The 22541-nt window shown below is 40.0% G+C and overlaps 1 protein-coding gene across 3 annotated transcripts in view; it reads right to left on the bottom strand.

The window, feature by feature from the left end:
- Window positions 1-3445: 3445 nt before the first annotated feature.
- Window positions 3446-22541, bottom strand: part of ATP10B (ATPase phospholipid transporting 10B (putative)) — a 153794-nt gene continuing 134698 nt past the window's right edge. For all 3 annotated transcript variants that reach the window (XM_075766331.1, XM_010303668.2, XM_075766332.1), the window contains 13 exons: window positions 20749-20928; window positions 19602-20187; window positions 18960-19066; window positions 18089-18215; window positions 16436-16620; window positions 12875-13187; window positions 11868-11944; window positions 11203-11328; window positions 9647-9847; window positions 7777-7857; window positions 7562-7666; window positions 6928-7115; window positions 3446-3991 (listed from right to left, as the gene is read on the bottom strand). In XM_075766331.1, the coding sequence (XP_075622446.1) occupies window positions 3484-3991; window positions 6928-7115; window positions 7562-7666; window positions 7777-7857; window positions 9647-9847; window positions 11203-11328; window positions 11868-11944; window positions 12875-13187; window positions 16436-16620; window positions 18089-18215; window positions 18960-19066; window positions 19602-20187; window positions 20749-20928 (2784 nt within the window). In that variant the 3' untranslated portion in view covers window positions 3446-3483. The remainder of the gene's footprint in view (window positions 3992-6927; window positions 7116-7561; window positions 7667-7776; window positions 7858-9646; window positions 9848-11202; window positions 11329-11867; window positions 11945-12874; window positions 13188-16435; window positions 16621-18088; window positions 18216-18959; window positions 19067-19601; window positions 20188-20748; window positions 20929-22541) is intronic.

Raw genomic sequence — 22541 nt, 5'->3', positions numbered from 1 at the left:
TTCAAACTGAACAGTTATTGCTGATATCAAGCAGATAATCAGCTATAACTGTCAAAGACCACACCTCCAACCTGCTGTACTAAGACAGACACAAAAAATGTGTAGACGTGTGTACGCATTTCCTGCACCTTGTATTAAAAAACCCCCGAACAACTTGCCTCTGTTGAGAGCATGCCGGATGACTCTTCACTGACCAGTGCTAGCAGCCTGCGATGCATCTGTTCCTCAGCCAACAGACTTGGTAAGTCAGCTCCTGCTCACCTCTGTATGAGAGGCCACCTTCAGTTTGTCACGTAGTATAGCTCTGTGTAGCTCAAAGAACTGTTTCATATACAGTATCATTATTATAATAATATCATAGACCAAAATAAAAGGTATGCAGTAATTTCACAAAAAACCCCATTAATTTTAGTGTTTTATAATCCAAGTCTATGAAATGTTGAATATCGCCAGAGGATACATTAAAAAGTGAGACACCTGTTCTGCTGTGAAGCATTCACATTAGAACTAATGGAACATGCATCTTGACGGTATTATTAAATATGTCTTGAAATAGAAATAAACTATCTTGGAAATCCAGTTAGGTCTAAATAACCCATTTAGTAAATACACTTTCCTTCTTACAAAGAAATTCATTGGAGGGCTTGCTTTCTTACTATAGGCTTGCTTTCATTGGGGAAAAAAAAATCTCTAGATCCTACTTCCCAAAGGGACTGATAGTGTCAGCTAATTTACTTCATGATCAAAGGGGAGTGCCTCTTCACCATCTTTTTAACATGAGATAGTTCATGATCGCTGCTTACCCAGCAGCATAGAAAAGATCACATTGTTTAACAGTAAACGTAGGTCCTGAACTATGGCAGCATCTACTGCGGAGGAGGGATGGTAGCATTGTTACCCAGGAGGAGGGGTACCAAGAGGGAGCTTTATAAAGCTGTCAAGCCAGCTGGGCTGTAGAGACCAGGTCTTGCCTGATGCTGCCATTTATTTCTGGTTGTTTCAGCTTTCTCTCTCCTCAAGGACCAGGGATACTTTTCCTCTATGTTGCAAACTCTCCAGGTAAATGAATCTATTGGGCTGTTTTGTTATCATCTACCACACAACCGAGGCAACAGAGTGTAGGTCTAGCTGTAGAATTATTTAAGGCAGCCATGCAAATTTGGATTCTTTCTTTCTTTTAACTGAAGTAACTATTTTTGCTTACAGCCTAGGAGCTACCTAAAGAGGGACTGTCTTCCACTTCTTTCATCCCCTGACCTAGAAGGGACTCCATCACTGTGGAGCTTTTAAGGCGCTATTTTGCCGGAGATCATAAGCAATCCTTCCTTCATTCCTCTTCTTAAGAGGACCCTCCCTTAATTATATGCCATTTCTGAACCTAAGCTCAGGTGTCAGGGCAAAACACAGGGTAGAACTGGTCTGCAGAAGCTGTGATGAGAAAACATGAAATTAATTCTTGGCTTTGAATTCAAGAACCTCTACAGGTCTTCCAGAGTTGCTTAAACATAAACTGTCTGGCCCTATTCCATATCTGCTCAGTCCCCTTGCATGGTCAGATAAATTTGTTACCTAGTTTTTATGATAAGCATTCCTGTAGGGTGGCATACTAGATAGAGGAGTGGCCTCTGAAAACGTGAGTTTGCCACTCATGAATGACAACAGGAAAACCACTCCTCTGCCTCTGTTTTTGTCCTCTTAACAACACACCAAATCATGACCATGTTACATTTATTACTATAAAAACACTTCACATTTTGTAATAAAATGTGTAAGAAATTGGCATCTTCTTTAAGTGCAGAGGAAATGGACCATTTAATGTAAAAACATGGCTGTGAATCGTAAAGACTTGATCTTAAGTCTTGTCACCCAAAGTCCATTCCCAGCTAGTGAACAAACATTTGAACAATCTCACACTCCATTAACAATAATCTCGCTATGCCTAATTCCCTTCATTTTGTACATCGTGCAAAAAAATCTCTTTTTGAATTGTTTTGCAGTTGACAATTAATACTTTAACAATTACAGTTCTATGTGTGCTCTTGCTCTGGCTACCAGAAATCCCAGTGGCAGATACGCTACTCAATTTTGCCCGAGTTGTTTAACATCTTGAAGACTTTAGTTACAATAATTATTATAACACACAAAAGTTAAATTAGCATTTGATAAATAGGTTATTAAACAGACTTCATACATTGTGATAAGTAACAAATAGCTAAATTAATATAACATATATAAAAAAGGCAAAAAACTTATTTAAATCAGAACCAGCGGTAGATTCACAAAAGTACGGATAGCTTGAATTTAAAACATGGTTAAGATTTCACCCCACATTGTGAAGAAAAACTTGGGGAACTGGTCTTACTAGTCAACATTTCTATAAGAAATACCAAAGTCACCTTTCATTGCATTGCAATAGGTAGTGATGATGGTCACAGTTTATGGTTTTTTCCTGCATCTTGTTGCTCTGAGATACGGAAAAGGATGAACATATTATGCGCATTTTGGTCATTCTACACCATGTACTTGCTGCAATGTGATTAGTGACCATCATATATTGCTTGTCAGAATCTCCATTACTGAGATCTCCATCTACTTCTAAATGTAGCCAACTGTGGGGAAAAGCATGGTCTATAGTTGATTGAATGCAGCAACACTATATAATAATATAGAGAATAGAAGGAAGAAACTGAATTTCTTGATGACAAAGCAGGGACAAATTTAGAAGTCTAGAACATAAATCCTTGTTATGTTTGTCTACTTTTGTAGGTATGAAGATGTAGACTCCACTTATCTCTGAGTTATCCTGTCAGTTCTTGTAGTTCAGTATTTGCATTCTTCTACTTCATAAACTCATTTGTCCTTTCCTTAACAGTATCAGGTCAAACCACTGCCTGCATAAATATACTGAGCTTACTGTTCAGAAGCGATAGTGTTACATGTATAAAGTCTATATATTAAAAACCAGAACATTCACTAGTCTCTTTCTGATGCTGTTATTCTGCAAATACCTTTAGTACCAGGAGGTAATGTTTTTTCCAGGCAGAACAGTAATTTTTAAGTTAGTAAGGTTTTTTAAGATTTTGATAGTAAAATCTAGAGTGAAATGTGTTGCTCTAAGACTTGGCTTAAGACAGAATGGATTCTCTTTCTGTTACCTCAACAGCACAATAACATTGAAACATCACTATTATTCCCTCTTATTGTGAAAGAAAAATACTCCTTGATGAAAGAAAGTTACTGCACATTTCTCAGCAACTATGTGATGCTCATGTAACATTCCCCTAATGAGACAAAACCAGGAAGACCAAGAAGTCATGTAATGACAAACCCAAACTATACATTCACTTAGGAAAAGTTTCGTGTTTGAGATGTTATTGCACTCCTCTAGCAGGTTTGTAACTCCACATGTCTGTCTCTCCTTTGTAGTAAGCATGGTATCATCCTTCTCCGCATGGGCTGTGGATCCCATTTCTGAACGTTTCTTCAGAGCGTCACTGCACTCACAGATCGCCGATGGCTTCCATGGTTAAATTTGTTAGCGTTATCTTTAGTCACTTTGCCACCCTCCTGTCCGTGAGTTGTTACCCTGTTGGGTACAAGGGGGTAATGGCCAGAGAAAGGTCCTGCTGAAGAGTCTGTAGCAGTAGATTCTTCCTCTGCCCACCTATTAAAGAAATAGTAGCCCTCTTCAGGTGTCTGTTTCCCGAGAGGATTCAGTTCAGAGGCAGAAAGTCCCTGACATTCTGTGTCCCCATGAGACACATCTGCTGCCGCCAGATGTAAAAATGGTGACACACATAAGTGGCTGATGTTTTGTTCAAGGTCATCATTAGATGCAGGAGATGCTACAGGTGCACCAGAAGTAGTTTGCTTTCTTGATCTCAATTTCTGGATTTCAAGATCCTGTTGCCCTTTAGGAAGCTTATCTAGTTGCTGTGCTTTCAGAGTCAGAGACGCTCCAAAGGTTCCTTGCAGAGCAAAAATAAAGAACCTGATGAAAGAGGAAGAGAATGCATTGTCTTACCTGTGGGTTCCTTCCATAATCTGCATCACATAACACAAATCCAGTTGCTAATTTTCCATTGCCCTACAGGCATCTGGTAGACACCTTATACCTGGTAGATGAAGGCTGACTCCTGAATCTTAATGTGACATGCAACTATACACTTATCTTGACCTCTATAGAGTCAACTGCATGGATAGAAATACTAAATAAACAATAGAACCATTTGATTGCTGAATAGCGCAATAAAGATACACCGAAGCTCACCAAGAGATGCAATACTTGAGGAGACTGAGGTTATATTTATACTGCTAAAACAGGCAAAAGAAGGGATGTTAATTTGGTAGATATCATAAAACCAGAAATTTAAAAACCTCTGCTTGTGGCTTTGCTCAGGAACCAGGAAAAAAAAAAAAAGCATCCTACCTGCCCTTTGCAGGACAGAGAACTTATATAACTATATACTGTATGCAGTGAGAGAGCTCACATCCTCTCTCCACGTCATGTCAGTTTTGTCTGAAAACCATCTTTCTAATAGGATTTGACCTTTATGTACATGGCCTCAGCACACATTTTAAAACAAACATGGGGACTCTGAAATTGCGTTAATAAAACTGCCGTCTCCACATCCTGCTGCTAAATGTACGCATAAATAAGTATAACAAGATTAAAAAGCCCAACAAGCAAGACTAAGTACAGAAAGGGCTTTTAAGCCGATGGATTTCTCAGGCCTATCTGCACATGGAGGAGTGGGTAAACACATTCTCGGTGTGGCTGTGCTCAGGCTGATCAATCCCATAGCATCCCAGGTCTGGGAACTGTGCTGTTGCTAGTTACGGTTAGGCAGGTAAGAGCACAACTATAGAGAGCCCAGGTCCATCTGTGTAGATCTGGCATGGATCATATTGTCCTCTGTCTTTCCCCTCAAGTTGGCTCTGTATATTCTGTGCAAGTTGCAGGTGGACCAGACAGGAGGACAGAGAAGGAAGAAGAACTATGTCTTCCATCCCGTGAACATCTTTCACTTGCTCCTGCCCTTCCCACAGCCCTGCAGGGTGCGAGACTCAGTTGCCTGTGGGGCCTCTGCAGGGCTTCCTGGCAGATCACCGTCTGCCTTCCACACCTGGAGAAATATATCTGGTTAATATGTTGAAATCCTCCAAGAGACACAGCGCCTTCCCTTGCCAGTGAATGAACATGAAATTCAGATCCCTTTCTTCTTCTCAGACTCAAGGGTTTTAGTACCTAACGCTGTGCAGCTGTGTCCCAAAACAAAGTTCAGAGGCAGTTTGCAGATGCGCAGAGACGCACTGCAAAGTCCTGCCAGACAGTGCTCCAGCCCCCCAGAGGTCCTGCAGTGTCTCTGAAATGCCAGCTAGCACAGAAGGCAGTAGCAAAAGGAAGAACTGAGGAGGGCACGGATTTTAACAAAACTGCTTAGAAAGAAACTAGAATCTCAAGGCTCCAACTGGTTTCTGAAGGAGACAAGGAGCAGGCAGCGTGGTGAGATGAACCAAATGAAACGTAAAATTAAGTGCATTTTAACAAAGGGTGGTTTCACCTCTGCTGTGACATGCTGAACCAGCTAAGTTGTAGCAGAAACTGGGGGCTGGATAAGCTGTGAACTGAGGACTCTGCGGAAAATAATCTGGGGTACCTGTCCAACTTTGAAGATCTCAAGATACAAGTCTCTAAGCTCAGCATCCTGCTGAGGCAGCAATGCTCTTAGCCTTGTTGAATTCCCCAGATGGAGATATGAGTTCTCTAACCACATGTTTGATGTAGGTCTCAGTAGAAAGCTCAGGGTCAAAAATGACACCGTGAACGAGGGCTGACAGGAAAACAAAAATCACACAGCAGCAAAACAGCCTGGGAAAGGATGCCCTGCCTGGAAGACACGAGACCTTACTGAACTACGTGGTGTTTAGCCCGACCTGAAGTTATATAACGTAACATGAAATCACAAGAACATCTCAACTCAAATGAAGAAAAAATAATTTGAAGAAAAATAGTATCTAGTCTTAAAGGTTCTTGTTTAGACAAACTTAGGGCTCAGATTCCAGTGCCTTAAAGCACTTACAAAGTCAGATACAAAAATATTTTACTAATTCTTGCAATACCAGTGTGCTGCACTACTTCGTGGCAATTAGGATGAGGAGACTAGCAAGATAGTTAAACAAACCAATTTTTTTCATTGTCTAAGCAGAAACAAAAATTTTAAGTGGTGCAACTCAGACAAAGCATATCTGCTCAAAGAATCATTGAGGTATCAAGCATCAAAAGCAGTGAGGCTACCATATACATGTATGGGAACGGAATCATTACATTTTTCAAACCCAATTTTTTCAGCAACCTATCAAAATAGTTATCCCTCTCCAAATATTATTCGGCCTCACTTAAAGCTGTCTTTAACATAACTGATTTGTTGCACAGGGTAAAACTAAGATTCTGGATGCAGAAAATTAGTTGATATAGAAACCTGTTCTTACATTTAGCTTAGTAATGCACTGTAATGTACTAAAGAAACAGAACACATTTTGTAACTCTCAAAAGATATAGGAATATTCCAAAGACTTGCTTTCTAGTCTTGATCAGCTCAACAACATTGTGTTTATAATAGTGAGCCATTATGTAGCAGATTTGTACTGGTAAACTTTGAAGCATCCCAGAAAGAAAGGTTTTCCTGATGGGAAAACAAAAGCAGTACATATAGAGTGACTTATCTAGGGTTATATAACTAAATAATTTAATGGTTCATGGACTGAAAAGTTGAAGGCACCTGACTTCCACACTGATCACCTATCCCCATGCAACACATGTGCCCGACACCTTTCATATCTATAGGCATCATTATTGTTATTTCACTTAAATGCCTACAAATCCAGAAAAGGAAAAGCGAGAGGAACGCAGTGCATCATTCAAACCTTGGCAGGAGCGCAACGACTGGGGTGATAAGACACAGTAAGTAGAAGGTGGGGTCTGAAAGCTGCTTCTCCATAATCCAGTAGGGGTTGGTGGGAGGGTTGCAGGCCACGCAGACGCCATTGTAGATCAGAGAGAAGACGAGGTAAAAGACCACACTGCCAATCATCGTTACCACATGGAACAGGGTCTGTAAGCAGAATTGCAGGAAATGACAGGGATGCTTGTGAGACTGACTCTGGGTGTAAGACAGGAGGATACAAAGAAGGATTACAAAGAACATATCCAAAAGGTCCATGCTACTGAAAACTACAGCAGGACAAATACCTGGAAATTAACTTACAAAACAACTGCCAGTGAACACAGTTCTTTAAGAAACATGTCCTTATGTAACACTGTACAAAGTGCACACTGTCCTGTCCAAAGGCACAGTGTAAGCAAATTCTGTTGCTGTGCACACGAAGGTATTATCCTGAGGCTAATAAACAGTTCTGGCACATTGTGAAATCTCAGTGCACCTGTTACTTTTTGTGACCCAGAATTCAGGTAAATGACTGAAAGACAATGCCATGCCTACACAGTATGCTACGTTCAGAAAAGAAAAATACTCGTGAATAGGACAGGTCAAACACATACCCACGTTTTCATTTCTAGAGCCTGGTGCAAGAGAATGGTCAGGAGGGAGATGGTATTGATGGGGTTTCCAAAGGAAAACACATCTATGTCAGAGTCCTCATATGTCTAGAAAACAGATGGACAGACTGTGATGAACCCTGACTATTCAGAAGTGAATTTTTCTATTTTTTTAAGGAGGATAGGAGAATGAGAATGTTAATGACTTCAGTACTTACCAAATAGGGGACAAAGAAGCAAATGAGGCTCTGGTAGAAGGCATCCAACATTGTAATAATAAAAGTTGACAGCTTGTATATCTGCAGGAGTTTACAAATAACAGTCATAATGATGTGACACACATCTCTAGTCTGTCCTGCAGACATAATTGCTGTCTGTTTTTCTTCCATTCAGACTATTGATTATAGCTAACTGGTCTCCCTTCATGAGTAAATGCCTCTTGAGCAGCTGATTTAGACCAAAGGCTTATCTCTGAACAGGCATTTTTCTCTGTGTTAACTAAAGACAGACCTTAGGAAGAGTAGCCAGTCAACTAAGTGTCTTAAAAGCTCAATGTCATGAACGCCCCAATCCCTCCCCAAAGAACCCCATTCCTCAAATTCTTTTTCAAACAAAGCTCTCCCTAGAGCTATTAAATTGGTCAAAAAGCCTTTCTGCTAAGGCTTCTTCCATTGAAACATCTATTTTGTGCTATTTTAATTTGACTATTTGTCATATTTAAACTTATCTAAAGCTGTGGCCCCACATGTCACCTGTGGAGTGGGATGCATTATTGGAGCGACAGAAGGCTGGGCTCCCGTTCGTTCAATGCAGATAAAAACCCAAAGCAACAACAATGACCTCCTCAAAATGAAAAAACCCATATATTTCACATATATGTGAGGTCCAAGAGCTCCTAAGAAAAGGGGTGGAAAGTTCTACAGAGAATCCTCAAATTTTGCACTCCCTTGCCTAGGTTTTTCAAAACATCATTAAACACAATGTGAACCACCAGTGTTCATCAGTGCTAGAAATCGCAGTCCAGGATAGTGAAAGTAGGTGCTAGGAGAAAAAGGAGAGAGAAGAATTCCTAAGTACCCTGCAATTATGTGATTTAAAACTAAGGCCACATCAAATTTTGCTCATTAATGTTTTCATAATTTCCTATTAAATATATTAAGGCAATTTGGCAATAAGTGCTACTGTACTGTATGTATATGCAAAACCAGGTATGTATGTCTGTATGTGCTCCTTGCAAACATACAGAGATCAGACTGATTCTCTAAACCTGACAGGTAAATTCAGGTAAAAATATAACATATTTTGTGCATATTTTCTGAGGATTACCAATACTGACTATTCAAAGTAAAAGAAGGAAATAAATGAAGCCATTCATGCCTGGAACAGCCAAGACACCAAACTGACAAAATCCTTTAGGTATTAACAGGTGTATTTCTGAACCTGAGAGTAGAAAAAAATGTCAGGTTGTTTATTGATTTAAGGGTTTGCGTTTTCTTGTCACTTTTTGCTGTGATCTTTTTAACAAGCTTTTCTTCTTCAGTAGGTTGAGACTCTTCTGAGAAGAGTTTAATCAGGGACCAGCTAAACTATTTCACCCTTGTTCATTACATTTCTCATCCTGTTTTATTTATTTCTCCTTATGCCTTCCCTGAGAAATTTTCTCTCTATATAGTGTGTACATATATACATACACACACGCATATTTGCTCCATCATCTCTTCAGATCAGAAACACCTCGCACAGGGCTGATTCAGTAGCACATCACTTCTTATAATGCAGCATGCTGGTATCAAACTGCATTGCTCCACGTATTTCATGGCAGAATAAAGCTTCCCATTTATATTTTCCAACTATGACCAAGCACCCAGCCTCACTTCCACGAAACAACTTCAATCATATGCTCCTTACCAGTTCTTCTGACAGCTACAATTATACCTTCTTTTAGAGGACATCAGTAAACAAGAAACGATAAATGGATCATTTGGTTCCAAGTAAGTCTAAACTCTTCTCTTCCCTCCCTCCTCACAAAACCAAAACCCCTGCGGTCCTTTGGCTTATGAAGCAGTTATTTCAGCGATCAAGACATACCTCTGAATTTTGTCCATTCTTGTACAATGCAGGCAAACCTAGAAGTGTTTCTGCAGAAACGTCTCTATCCAGGACTCCAAAGAGAAGAGGGGGCATCGAGGTGAAGAAGAGATTGAAAAAAATCATCTGCCAGTAATCTATCATCGTGCTGCCTGAGAACCCACAGAAGAACTGGTACCAGAAGAGCAGGTTGACGTAGCTCTACGGAGAAGCAAACACACACACAACATCCTGTTACAAGCTGAACTGTGGCTCCCCACATGCGCAGAAGCACATCCTTCATGCTGATGTGATTTCATTTCTCTTTGGGTTGTGGGAGTCGTGAAGCTGCACCTTCCCTGTGGCCTCTCCTTTACGTCCTCTTCCTTCCCCCACGCTGATCCCTGCTGTTACAGCTGATCTGGACCCTTTACTTTGCAATGCATAGATGGTCTATGTCTCTCATAATTGCACCTACGAGGTTTATGTGGTATATTGGTTATTAACAGAGCCTCCCAAGAATACATTATTTTGGTTAAAGGTACCGTCAGTAGACAGCTCTGCACTCTGTTCCATAAAGCAGCATATCTTAAGGGTCTACTTCACACCGATCCACTGTGATACAGCTTTTTAAAAGCCATTAGGTTTCTTTAAGAAAATATCAGAGAATAATTAAGTAAACTGTTCACAGCTCTGAGCACCAGATTTTAAAATCCTTTTTTAAACTGGTTGTCTGTGGGGAATCAAAGGCCTCCTGCTCCCTAATGGTACTGGGCAGATAATAGAGCAGCAGGATCCCAGTTTGGAGAGCTATTTCACATGGCAAATAAATATCCTTTGAACTCTAAAAGGATGCCTAAACAAGAAAAAGAAAAGTTTCCATTTCCAGTACAAAATTTAACACTGATAAGAAGTAATCCTTATTCAAAATGATTTTTAAAAAATACAGATACTTTGAATTCTAAGTAAATAGTCTTTCATGCTCAGAGTGTATTTCATGTCAAATGGACTTGTTTGCACAGTCTTGTAGAAACTGTATTATTATCAGTTTTTTCCATTTTACATTATTCTTCAATGCACACCTCATTTGCATATACATTAAATTTTTAATAAAAATGCCAGATATGACTGCATCATTACTTGCAAGTGGTTCCTATCAAATTAAATGCAAAAATTCAGAGGTTTCACAGGCAACCAATTCTTAGTGCAGAGTCATCTTCTATATTCTAGCACTAATAACCTGCTCTTCCTTATGCAAATTTTATTTTGAGGCTCATGGGTATTATTAATAAAGTTTCTTGAACTACTATATAAAAGTTACTAAGCCTTGAGTCCTTTTCCCCTCTGGAATAATGCTATTTCAAAATATATTTAGAATCCATATTTTCCTCAATGCTTTATGCAGCACATTAAGAAGGAGGTAGCATACTATAAACCTGCAAAGTGAAGAAACAGGAACGGTAGCTTCATAAAAAGTAAGAGAGTATAACCTGCAAAAAACAAAACAAAAAAACCCCCAAAGCCCTGGAATTAACCCTTACTAGGAGAAAAAAATTCCGGAATTTTGATAATCTTACCACGTTTTTGTAGAAAAAGTAAATCACCATCTTTGCTAGGCGAGCATAACACCAATGTCCATGGACAAGAAGCAATTTTTTTAGATGCTTAAATCGGGATATTGCAAAGTCACTAGCCATCACAGCCTTTGGTAAAAAGAATAGAAGTTAACTTACAATATATCTTTTCCCCACCCAATATGATTAATTTCAATGTCTGTGCTCAAATTTTTTTCCTACAATTGAATATTGTAGGAAAAAACCCAACCTTGCAAAAATAGTTGGAGATTTCTCTCTCTGCAGAACTCTCCAGCTTAGGAGAATGAGGAAAAGGGATGTGTGGAAAAGAATTTGGGGCAGAAAACACTGAAAGACAATCAACAAAACCTGGAAATGCTATAGCAGAGATGATTCAGAAACCAGATGCTAACCTAAGATTGGACAGGCATCTGTTAATTTTCCAGGCTTATGAGCAAACACACATTTGTCCATGCATGCTAATTGTTGGCTCAAACCACTCTTTTTTGGCTGGACCCATAATTATGAAACGCATATTAATTTATGACAGTAATGATGCCAACTTGCATTTTTAAGATGACACTCCAGAGTATAGGGCTTCTCTGAAACCTATTAAGCAGCAAAAGACCATGTGACAAAAGAAGAAAGGAAATAAACTGAAGGGATACCTGCATGCCTTCTTGGCCAGATATTCCAATTCCAACATCAGCTGCTTGAATCATACTTACATCATTTGCACCATCGCCTATAATGGGAAGACAGGAATGAACAATAAAGATCCAAGAAAAGGCGCTTAGTACAAAATGCCTATATTAGAACAAGAGAAGAAACCCAGCTATACTGATAAACAAAGGCTATTCTGTACTACCATGCATCTTAATTAGGGTAACTGATACTCAGCATCAAACAATCATGACCTCTAGGCTCTGATCTTGGTTGGAACATCCTCCTTCCCAGGAGACCTGGCTCCACCAAGGCTAAGCCCGACATTGGGACCAGCTGGGTGGTGGCATGGACACCCCTACATCATCAACATCTGCGCTGTTTTGTACGTTTCTGCTTGGTGAACTCCATATGCTCGGCGACATGCTTTGCAGCACCCTACCTCACTGAATTCTCCAAATTATATGATAAATTTGATTGCAGTTGACAATGTAACAACCCAATTTCAGGAGTTATTCTGCTCATTTCAACTTGCAGCGATATGTTAAATACGTAACCAAATTTCCATGGAGAGAACAGCCATGGCTGTTGCCTGCAATTTGGAGATTGTGAATTAGGTTAGCTGGTAAAGCAAAATAAATGAAGCGGAAGGCTTATATTTTGAACTCTAAGGCAAAGCAAGAAATTTTAAAATACATCAGACTCTTCCTTTTCTGTTTAGTCCACAGAGGTGTATTTTTTAGGTTTAAGTCATAAAAATCAATTCTGCAAGGATTTTAGTGGGATCACTTACCAAAAGTGGAGCAGGAAACTCAAAGCATTTCACATTATTTGGAGGTAAAAAGCAAATGAGTCAGTGCTTAATACCGCTCTGGGGATAACTCTGTTCTCACCAATTGGGAAAATCTGACAGGAAAGTGCTTTATGAAAAGACAAAACAGTGACTACTATTGACTACTTCCCGCGCCCAAAGCGAGGGCATTCTGGAGGGAATGTGTACATATGGAGGTACCTATCGACAGGGTCATCACTTTAAGCTGCCTGCGGACGAGCTTGACCACCATACTCTTCTGAAGAGGGGTGGAACGGCAGCAGAGCACCGAGCGGCAGTGCTTCGTCAGCGCCAGGAACTTCTCCTCCAGGCCCCCCTGGAAGATGATGTTTAGCGTCCGTCCGTCAATCACCAGTCCGAAATTGGGACTGGGGGCCTCAGAGGTTGAGAAAGATGTTGGGATAATGCCAAAAAATTTTCTCCGTGGATTTTCAACCTCATAATTCTTCCTCACCTCTTCCAAGGTTAAATTCAAGAGAGATTCACAAGTTTCCTGTGAGAAAACAGAAGTGGTTCTAGAAATAGTTATCTCCCTCTCCCTTTACAGCACAGCACCTTACAAAGTGCATGTTTGTATAATCATGCCAGTGGGTTTAAGCCTATCAGATAAACATTAGGGAAAACTGAGAAACGCACCAATTCATCAGATTGGGGATTATTTCAATGACATCATCAAATCCTTCAGTGAAAACACTGCACATCTTATCAGCTAGTTAAGTGTAGTAAGAAATTATTTTAAAAGGAAAGAAAATAATCTTCACATCAGGAGGACATATTTGTATTTGCAGTGCTGAGAGTACAGAAATAATAAAAAAAAATCCTTTTTTTCTAACAGAGATTTAAAAAATCTAGTTCTGATGTGAATGATGTGAGATACTGCAGCATTTGCTTCCCTCAGAAATAAACTGCAGTAGAAAAACAAGAGGTTCAGATTTTTCAAAATTACCCAGTAACTTTAACAGTTTGGACTTTTCTAGGTCACAAATCAGGTGTGTGTCACAGTTAGGACCAGAAATAAAGCTTCATATTGCCCAGCACTGTGCCTCAAACACCAGCTAACCCTTTCTCTCTTACCAAATTTGCCTCATTTTATGTCTGAAAGGGGACATCAGTCCAAACAACCAGAACTGACTTAGTATCAAATCTAAACAGATTTAATGAGAGCACTTTACTTCTCCCATACAGATCTCCTAAACTGGCACTCTACTATCAGAGAAAACGCAGAATGATCCAAGAGTTACTTTGCTGCCTGTTAGTACTAAAAGTCCTCCTTCGGTGGCATGGCGCTGAATACCTGAGGAGCTAATGACTCCCTTTTCTACCTTCTCTGTCAGCTTTATTGAGTGATGATTCAGTTCTAAATGTTATTTTCACTTTATGTTGCATAAGGTACATGTGTAGGATGTTTGCAAGATTTAAATTACACTTAAGTAGGAGGTTCTGGAATCAAATATACCCCTGACATCTAATAAAAAGCTGCATCTAGCCTGCACACTGAAAACCTCTAAAAAATATTGAGGAATCATCATCTTTCTGTGAACAACCCAAAAATTGTAGTGGAAATTCCCGGTTTGCCTTGGCTTGCCATTTTAAATGAATCCCCCAAACTACCTACTTGTGTTGCTTCTTCCTGGAAGATATTTAATTGTCAGTGTTTGAATAAAGTGCTGGGCTCAAAGGGGAAAGAGAGTCCATCCCACTGATGCCAGCTCCAGGGTTAGCTTTGGCAAAATTAACGGGTTACACGCTTTGTTTGTATTATTTGTTTTTCCCTGCTGCTGCCATTGGGAGACTCTTTCAGAACCAGTGTCCTCGGCTTCATTTTGAAAGGGAGGGAACTAAATCTTATTATGGAGCAACTCCAGTGCCCACTGAACCACACGTATTCACACCAGCATCCATACGCACGCAGCTGGCACCTGAGCCTGGATCGAGGGCCGTACAGGGTGCTGCTATAGGTAAGCGCACGCGCCTGTGTTTCCTGGAGCCAGGGTGGTCCCGCCTGCAGAATCGCTTCTCTGACAGAAACCATCTTCTAATTTCCATCCCAAATATATTCATTCTGCCTTCCGTTAAAGCAGATATGCGTATCAAATGAAATTACACATTGAAGCAAGGAACGTATTCTGTGCCAAATTCCATATCATCTTTGCGTGTTTCCCTATTTCCATGACATTAAAAGAGAGAAATATTTGCATAGGATTTTATTCTTGTTTGGAGAGCTACTAACTGCAGATAAAAGCAGCTAGAAAGTAGGCCATCTAACTGCTCTATACAATTGCCTATCACAAGAAAAACGGTCAGTATTTTAACTATATTGAATTAATCCTCACAATAGCTTTACAGAGAGAGGCAAACTTGTATCGGTAACCCCCCTATTCTGGGCAGAAAAACTGAGGCAGCCAAGACCAGCGACTCGCCCGGCCGCAGCAAGCGGTGCTGCCTGCCCTCCTCAGCCTCCTGCCCACCCGCGGGCAGGCTCACCTCCCGCAGACTCCGCTACTGCCCAGCACGGACCAGAAGTGCACGCTGCGATAAAAGGACAGAGCAGCACGCGGGAAAAGGGCATCCAGGGTTACCCGGGAAGTAAGAGGTCACTAAGAAGAAAATAAAAAAGGATATCACAGCTGGCATTTTGGACACTGCTTTTGGGCTTTAGAAATGATCAGGCCTGACCTCTCCTGAAGCGAATGGGTCTGGTTTAACCATAATGCCTCCCCTAAATCCGCCTCACAAGCCACCGGCCTCACCAGGATGCCCAGAGGGACGAGACGCTAGGCTGTGCACAGCGGTGGCCATTCTGCTTTCCCAAAGCAAGGCATGCTTTTCCTGGTACCCTGCTTAAGTTGCTTCACAACCTGCAAAAGCCAAGGTTGCTTTTCTAAAGCCTGTTACTTTCACCATCCTTAATGGCACCTACCCTCTTGGAACGTTAGGACTCTATTTTCTCTCTTCCGCTCAGACGGTTTTAGGAACAGCCATAGATTGCACCACAGATTGTTCACCGTATTTTGGTGAGTCACAGGAGCTGACAGACGTGCCCTTGAAGCGTTTATCGTCATTTTGGAGTGTGTTTGCTTTGCCTACTGCCCGACCTTCTTATTGCCCATGGAAATTCAGGGAATGTCTGTGCACATCAACAACTATGCGCACCACCATGGAATGTCAAGAAAGTGACTGTGTTTCTAACTGGCCCACAAGAACTATATTTAGGTTTCCATGAAGGTGAAGTGCTGCTTAGACAAAAAGATACTTAAGTTGTTCACTAATACATTTCTGATTAAGCCTAATCCTATTAAGGAACATGCGCCGAGAAAGTTCTGAATTTAACTAAATCTGCACCTGCGTGCTTTTCCAGACTGACTCGTACAGTACTTTCCAAATGTCTTCCTACAGATATCACCTAGGGTTAAAACATCATTGTGACTGAAATTTCCATTACAAGGTGAAAAGCCTTAAACTGTGTATTACCTTTTTTATAAAGCTTACTATTCAGGTAATATTTTTAAAGAATATTTTCAGTTGGAAAAATCATTATATTTTAATTGAATAAAATTCTACACAACTGTCTGGTGTTTCGATTCATCCTGTTACATGTGCTCTAAAGGGTTGCTGGCCTAACGCTGCTACGTGGGTGTTTGGCTGTTTTGTGTCGAATGCAGCCTAAAGCAGAACAGTGCCAAGCTGCAAGACACAAAGAAAGGGAAAGATAGCAAATTCTGTGCATTTCTCTGTACTCACTTTATTTTCAGTGTTAATGGTGAAGACAGTGTCTCTTTGCTTCAGGAGTTTACAGGAATATGCAATGTTTACTGCTGTTTCCTGCTTGTCTCCTGTCAACACCCAGATTTGTATCCCAGCTTCTCGAAGAGCCGCAATAGTGTCAGGCACTCCATCTTGCAGCCGATCTTCAATCCCGGTGGCTCCTGGGCAAACAGGAAAAGAAGGGGTGAACTAGTTTTCTTTCATTTGGAAATCATGTTGCTATTTTCTTTTTTAAGAAAAGGTCTTTGACTCCAGTTATGATCCTGAACTTATCAAGAGCTGAGCCAAGGTAGTGCCCAGCAAATAAACACACAGGCACAAGATCTGCATTTGGATTAAGATCTGAATGTGTCAGCAATCAAGTTCTGGCTCTTCATTTTACTCGTTGCTAGGACAATACATTTCATTTCTTCTTAATAATCCAAAATGACAATGTACTGGCAGAGGAATTACACCATATGCATTTTCAAAGTACTGCATTAAGTCCCATCAAAGCAACCAGAAAAGATGGACTTTGACTATTTAAATGAATGCTATCCCTATTGTCAAGTTAGATGCTTCACCCATCAAAGGGAGAAGAAACGGTACAGTAAGTTTTCTTTCTGAAAATGCGCAAACTTAGAAGCGGATGCCAACGCTCATCCTGATGGTAAACCACCATCTGAATGTTACAATACTCCTTGTCTCTTCCACTAGAGGTCAGTTTGAAGATGCTCTAACTGTGATACATTAAAGACAGATATTGATTTAAGCTGAAAGAATACTTTTTGTGAAATAAAGTAGGAAAGCGCACAGAGCCTTAAGAATTGGCAAAGGTAACAGATTCTGACAAGATCTACAGTATCTCTTATGTGGTTCTGCTTATGGCATTTACTGTTATTACTCTAATTTTTAAATTTCCACAGAGATTATGAGAAGCCATAACACTAATAGCTTGCAATCACAGAAATTCAGGATAATGGAGTATGGGCACAGATTGTATTCACAAAAAGATGAGTCTGAGACAACTCTGAAAATCAAAATCTTGAAGAACAAAATGTTTAGAAACAAAATAGAAAAGAAAGCACTGAAGTGCTTCATAATTTAACAGAATAGTGTTGTTAGACATGACAGTGACTGATGACACCCAAGTGCCAATGAATATAAGTTTTAATGTGAAATATCCTTTTACAAAGTGCAAACATGACAATGCAACAACAGCAGGAATTCACTAGCAAAAATGCCTATGCGCGGAAGTTACTGGTTTTTATAATACAGGTTAATTACCAAAATTCCCTTGGAATTTGTGCTCAAAACTGAAGTTAATTTATAGTTTTTTATAGGTTTATCTAAGGACACAGATTGAATTATGGGAATGTCATTATGTACTGTGTCAGCTGAGCCACAGGAACGGCTGATGGACATGTTCTTTGCTCCTGGCACACAATAGTTTCAGTACACTCTTTCAAAATGCATGAGAAGTTGTTTAGACACTGTCGTTGGACTGTATACCCTAGCCCTGAGATTTCCAAACCTCAGAGAAAGACTTTTTGATATAAATTAGTATAAGCTGTTGTCTGTCTGGTTGCCAAGAATATCACAGAACAGCAAGTGATATTTCATGCAATGATGATTCTTATTTTTAGCTACCCAGCAAGGTGAGTTTGGTCTCCAGATGCTGTGCTGTCTCCATTAACAGCTCATCTCTGTTGTCAATTGCTGCTTCTGCCTCCTGACGAAAATTGGCCCATTTTTGAAAGTCATCTTCATTCAAGACCTGCATAACACAATTTAAACAGAACTCATTTTAAATTTAGATAAGAGAAAAATGCCAACATTCTGCATCATAGAGACTAAACTCTTATTCAGGCTGGTAAAGTACAGTGCTGCCTTCAAAATAACACAAACTTTTCCAAGAGAAGACTACAAGAACTAGTAATAATGAGAAAAATAGAGCTGCATTCCTGTTTGTATAAATGGCCTAGAGCTAAGACTTAAAAACATGACCTGGGGAAACTCTTGATCACACAGCCCTTAGCTGGGACTCTGAACTGGAACACAGAGTTTCTGAAGGTTGCTCTACATTTCTCCAGAGCCTGAATATGACCTATTTATTGCACATAGACAACTTCAGTATTAAAGTATCAGGCTAAGATGTCCTAACCCAGGCTGAGGGCAAGATTTTTGAAAGCTCAATGCCAAGCAAAACAGAAAAAGGTTGGCTCCTCTGTGGACTTTTTATTTCTTGCTTGGAATCACTGACTGAGAAGGTCAGCAAGCGTTACCGCAAGAGAAACAGAAATGAATGTTTTGAGGCTGACCAGAAATCCATCATCTGTTCACACTGAGGAAAAAGAGGAAAAAAAAGACTGCAGAGCAATCAAATAGAGGGACAAAATGATGGGCTGTATCTGCCTTGTTCTCAGAAGCAGAAGGAATTATAACCATTACATTTTCCTAATAAATCTATTGACACGTACGGAACAAAGCTCTAAACAGTATTAGGCTAATGCCCTCCTACCTTCTTAGCTATGCACAGAGTTCGTAGGCCATCACGGGCATAATAGTCCAGGTGCTTCTGTGTTTTTTCTTTAATTCTTTTCATTCTCTTCTCTGCACTAGTATCAGCTGTGAAATACAAGGAAAAGATTCCATATTTTAAGCACAGATCATTTCAGACCTAATGGTCTAAGATTAAAAAAGAGTGGGCATTAGAGAAAACTGGATTCCGGTATAACAGCAATTCCTTTAAAAGCTCAAAAGCGTTGGCTTTGCATAAACTGAAAGCTTGCTAAAGATCCTTGTTTCCTTTAAGATAACATTACTTGTTTTTTTGTTTTGTTTTGTTTATTTGTTAATGTTATAGCACTCTTGCTGACAAGCTGAAATACAATGGTCAGGCCCTTATGACAGCATTATTGCAGAGTACACAATCCACATGGGTGAGCGCTGTCAGTGAATTTTAATTAGCCCATTCCGTATTCTAAGCACTACTCAGGTTAAATGAATACCTCAGTTCTGATCTGCAAGGATAACACTAGAGAAAGCTCATTCTTTTTGCATACTTCTAATGCCCGGATAGAATATTTCATGCAGAAAAGAGTACTGCAAACTTCTTGTGCTTTGTAGGAGGCACAACAGAAATAGCTCATTGGCTAATTACCTTTGGCAGAGTCTTCCAGCAAGTCCATTATAACAGAGTCAGCTCCTTTTGTGTAGACAACAATCTCCTTGGTTAGAGGGTGTCTCACCACTACAGACATCCTTTTCCTTACTGAGTCAAATCCCAAAGTGTAGAGAATATCGAAAGTCAGGAGTGTGCCTTGTGGCAACCGTACGGTCACCTGTTGAGGAGTTCGGGACACTAACGTAAAACTATATGCCTGGGCAGCATAGACAAGCGCTGCCTCATCTGGGCTCTCAGCCTCATAACAAAAGTCTGTTGGCACAGAACTGTTAGTCACGGATTTAAAAACCTCATCCAAGGAAGCGCTACCAATATCTGTGCTGCCCTTGCCCTGGAGCTCGTCACCCCGGCTGCTGGCACAGCAGTTGTCGTCACTGTCACAGCAATCCAACGCAGCAAGATGCTCCTCAGTGTTCTTTGCACTGAAGCTAGCGCCTAGGTCTGAACTAGACTGAGATGATGAAAAAGACTGACTAAGGCTTGCTAATTTTAGCCGTTGAAACATCTGATGAATCTTCTCCAGGGTGATTCCTGAAGGTTTTATTGGTGGTGGGACTGTGACCTAGAAATATGAGAAAACCTCTGGTTAAAAATAAATCAATGTGAACTACAAGATACTTTTCAAAACCTCAATATAGTTTTCTGTATCTAAATTATGATAATTAGAAAAGTACTTTTTTGTTTGTTTGTTTGTTTTTCTATTTAACTGTGGTGGGGGAATTCAGTAAAGGAGTCATAGGTGAGTTGGCATCCAAATTTGATGGTGATTTGTATCTCTACCTCTGAAGCAGAGATGGAATCAAGCCCCTTGTAGTTCTGTCAGTGGCCTGGGAGATCAGAGAAAACCCCATATATTCAACATATTTCTTACAGTATATGTAACATAAAAACTAAAAGAAAAAGTGCAGATCCTGTGGTAGCCATAGCTATCAAACACAAAAAGCCACGTTAGGAAGGGATATACACAGGCAGGGAAACAGGAGATATTACACAAAAGGTAAAAGAACTAGAGGAGAACTCCCAAACAAATTATTTTTCACCATTTCAGGTTTCGCTGAACACTGCTCTATGTTGTTAAATGGAAGCATAATCAATTTTCTTCATATACTTGAAGTTAGATTACCCTTTGTCTTGGCTCGGTAGCTGTGGAGACTAGGACTGTATTGCAGATGGCAAGGGCAAGAAAAAAGTCAGTAAGGGATGTGGAAGCCTTCATATGAATAAAAGGAGAAAGGTTTTCAGTCTGGAGTGCAGCTTCTCTCACTCGCCTCAGCAGCCGGCTATCGGGAGTCACGTCCTTCTCCTGGAAGACAAATTACTTAATGAGGATTATTCCCATTTACCCTTGTCCTCAAGGAAGAACTATCAACTTAATAGCTTCTTCTTGCCTCTTATTGAATTTACACCTAGAATTATGTAAGGTAAATGCCTTTTGTACTTAACATCTAGGGAAAAAAAAGACACATTTCTAAAAGCTGCATAACTAGATAATTAGAAGGAAATGCATCTCGAAATAGAAGATGACTTCAGAATTTTATTTCTTTTGAGATCTACTAGAAATCAAGAATAATCTCTACTGTATCTCCCAATTTTGAAACTGCTGACTACTGAATTAAAGGGAATTCCAGATGGAAGTAAACTTGGGATCTTCCATTTCAGTGTGGGAGCTGACTGCTATTTCGACAGAGAACGTATTGTGCTTATGGCTTGGTTACAGCAGCATCACTTTTTGTTTCCAGAGTCATTTTGCTTTGCACCCAGAAAGAGAAGCTGTCTCAAACCGTTCTTCCTCAGTTTTTACAATAAATAAATAAATACAGACGTAGTTAATTTATTCCTGAAATGTTACTGTAATTTTACTACCGCACACTTTCTAATCAAACCTAAATTTGCAAGCCAAACTACTTAACAATGTCACCTACCTACAATTTAATCTGATGTAGGGCTATGGCAGTATTACTTTTAATGGAAATTTCATGTTAGCTGAGTCTGGTTTGGATTTAATTTAGGGTCATATTTAACGAGAGCTTCCAAATTTAAAAGACACCTTCCTGTGAGCCAACACGTTTGGCTGCCTTCTTTAAGGAACTGCCAAAGTGATTTAGCTGCTTTCTAGTTCATCTCAGCTATTACCCTCTCGTCCTCCAATCTGGCACAGTTTTCTTAAGTTCCATAATACGCAACAGAAGTCAACCAACCACCTTCATGGCCGTTTTGTGCCAAGCTGAATATGTTGCATTGTAACTCCTGCTTGCTAAAGTGAATAGCGGTTCTTAAATCATCCTAATAATTGCAAATGAATCTACTGCTCGTTTTGCAGCACAGAGCTCAATTAAAATCCAAAGATGGAACAAGTTTTTGCCCTTTCTCTGCTGCAAGAAGCTCTGGTTCCTCTGGCTCAGTGTTTTCACGCTTTTTTGTTTCACATATGGGGAAATGTTTTAAGTATAGATGCAATCCTTTCTCTAGCAAACTCATACATACTGAGGATAAGCCCGATGTTTTAGTTTTCTTCTCAGGTCTCTTAAAAGGAGTCAGAGGCTGAAAAGTTAAAGCTGTCATTCTTTAGAAATCCTTTCACCATATTGGACTGCAGCAGAGAGTTACTGTGTGTAACTGCGTCTGCTGCCAAGACTGCGCGTAGTACACAGAGCAATCCCAAAGAGCTTAACGGGACGATTCCGATGAAGAACACACATGTGCAGACACAACTGTCAAAACAGTTACGTTGGGAATTATATTAAATTCAAAACATGAAAAACTAGAAACTCATTGACTGTTTGCTCAGCTATTCATATAATTGTGCCACAACTGGAATGAACCTCATGAACCACAAATTATTACACATGGATCTCAGCCTCTCCTACCCATCATCATGCCACCCAATTTACTTTGCATCTATATCCTCCACATCTG

This window comes from Balearica regulorum, chromosome 14, assembly GCF_011004875.1.
Source record: "Balearica regulorum gibbericeps isolate bBalReg1 chromosome 14, bBalReg1.pri, whole genome shotgun sequence".
Lineage (NCBI taxonomy): Eukaryota > Metazoa > Chordata > Aves > Gruiformes > Gruidae > Balearica > Balearica regulorum.
This window is presented reverse-complemented; position numbering and strand designations above follow the sequence as displayed.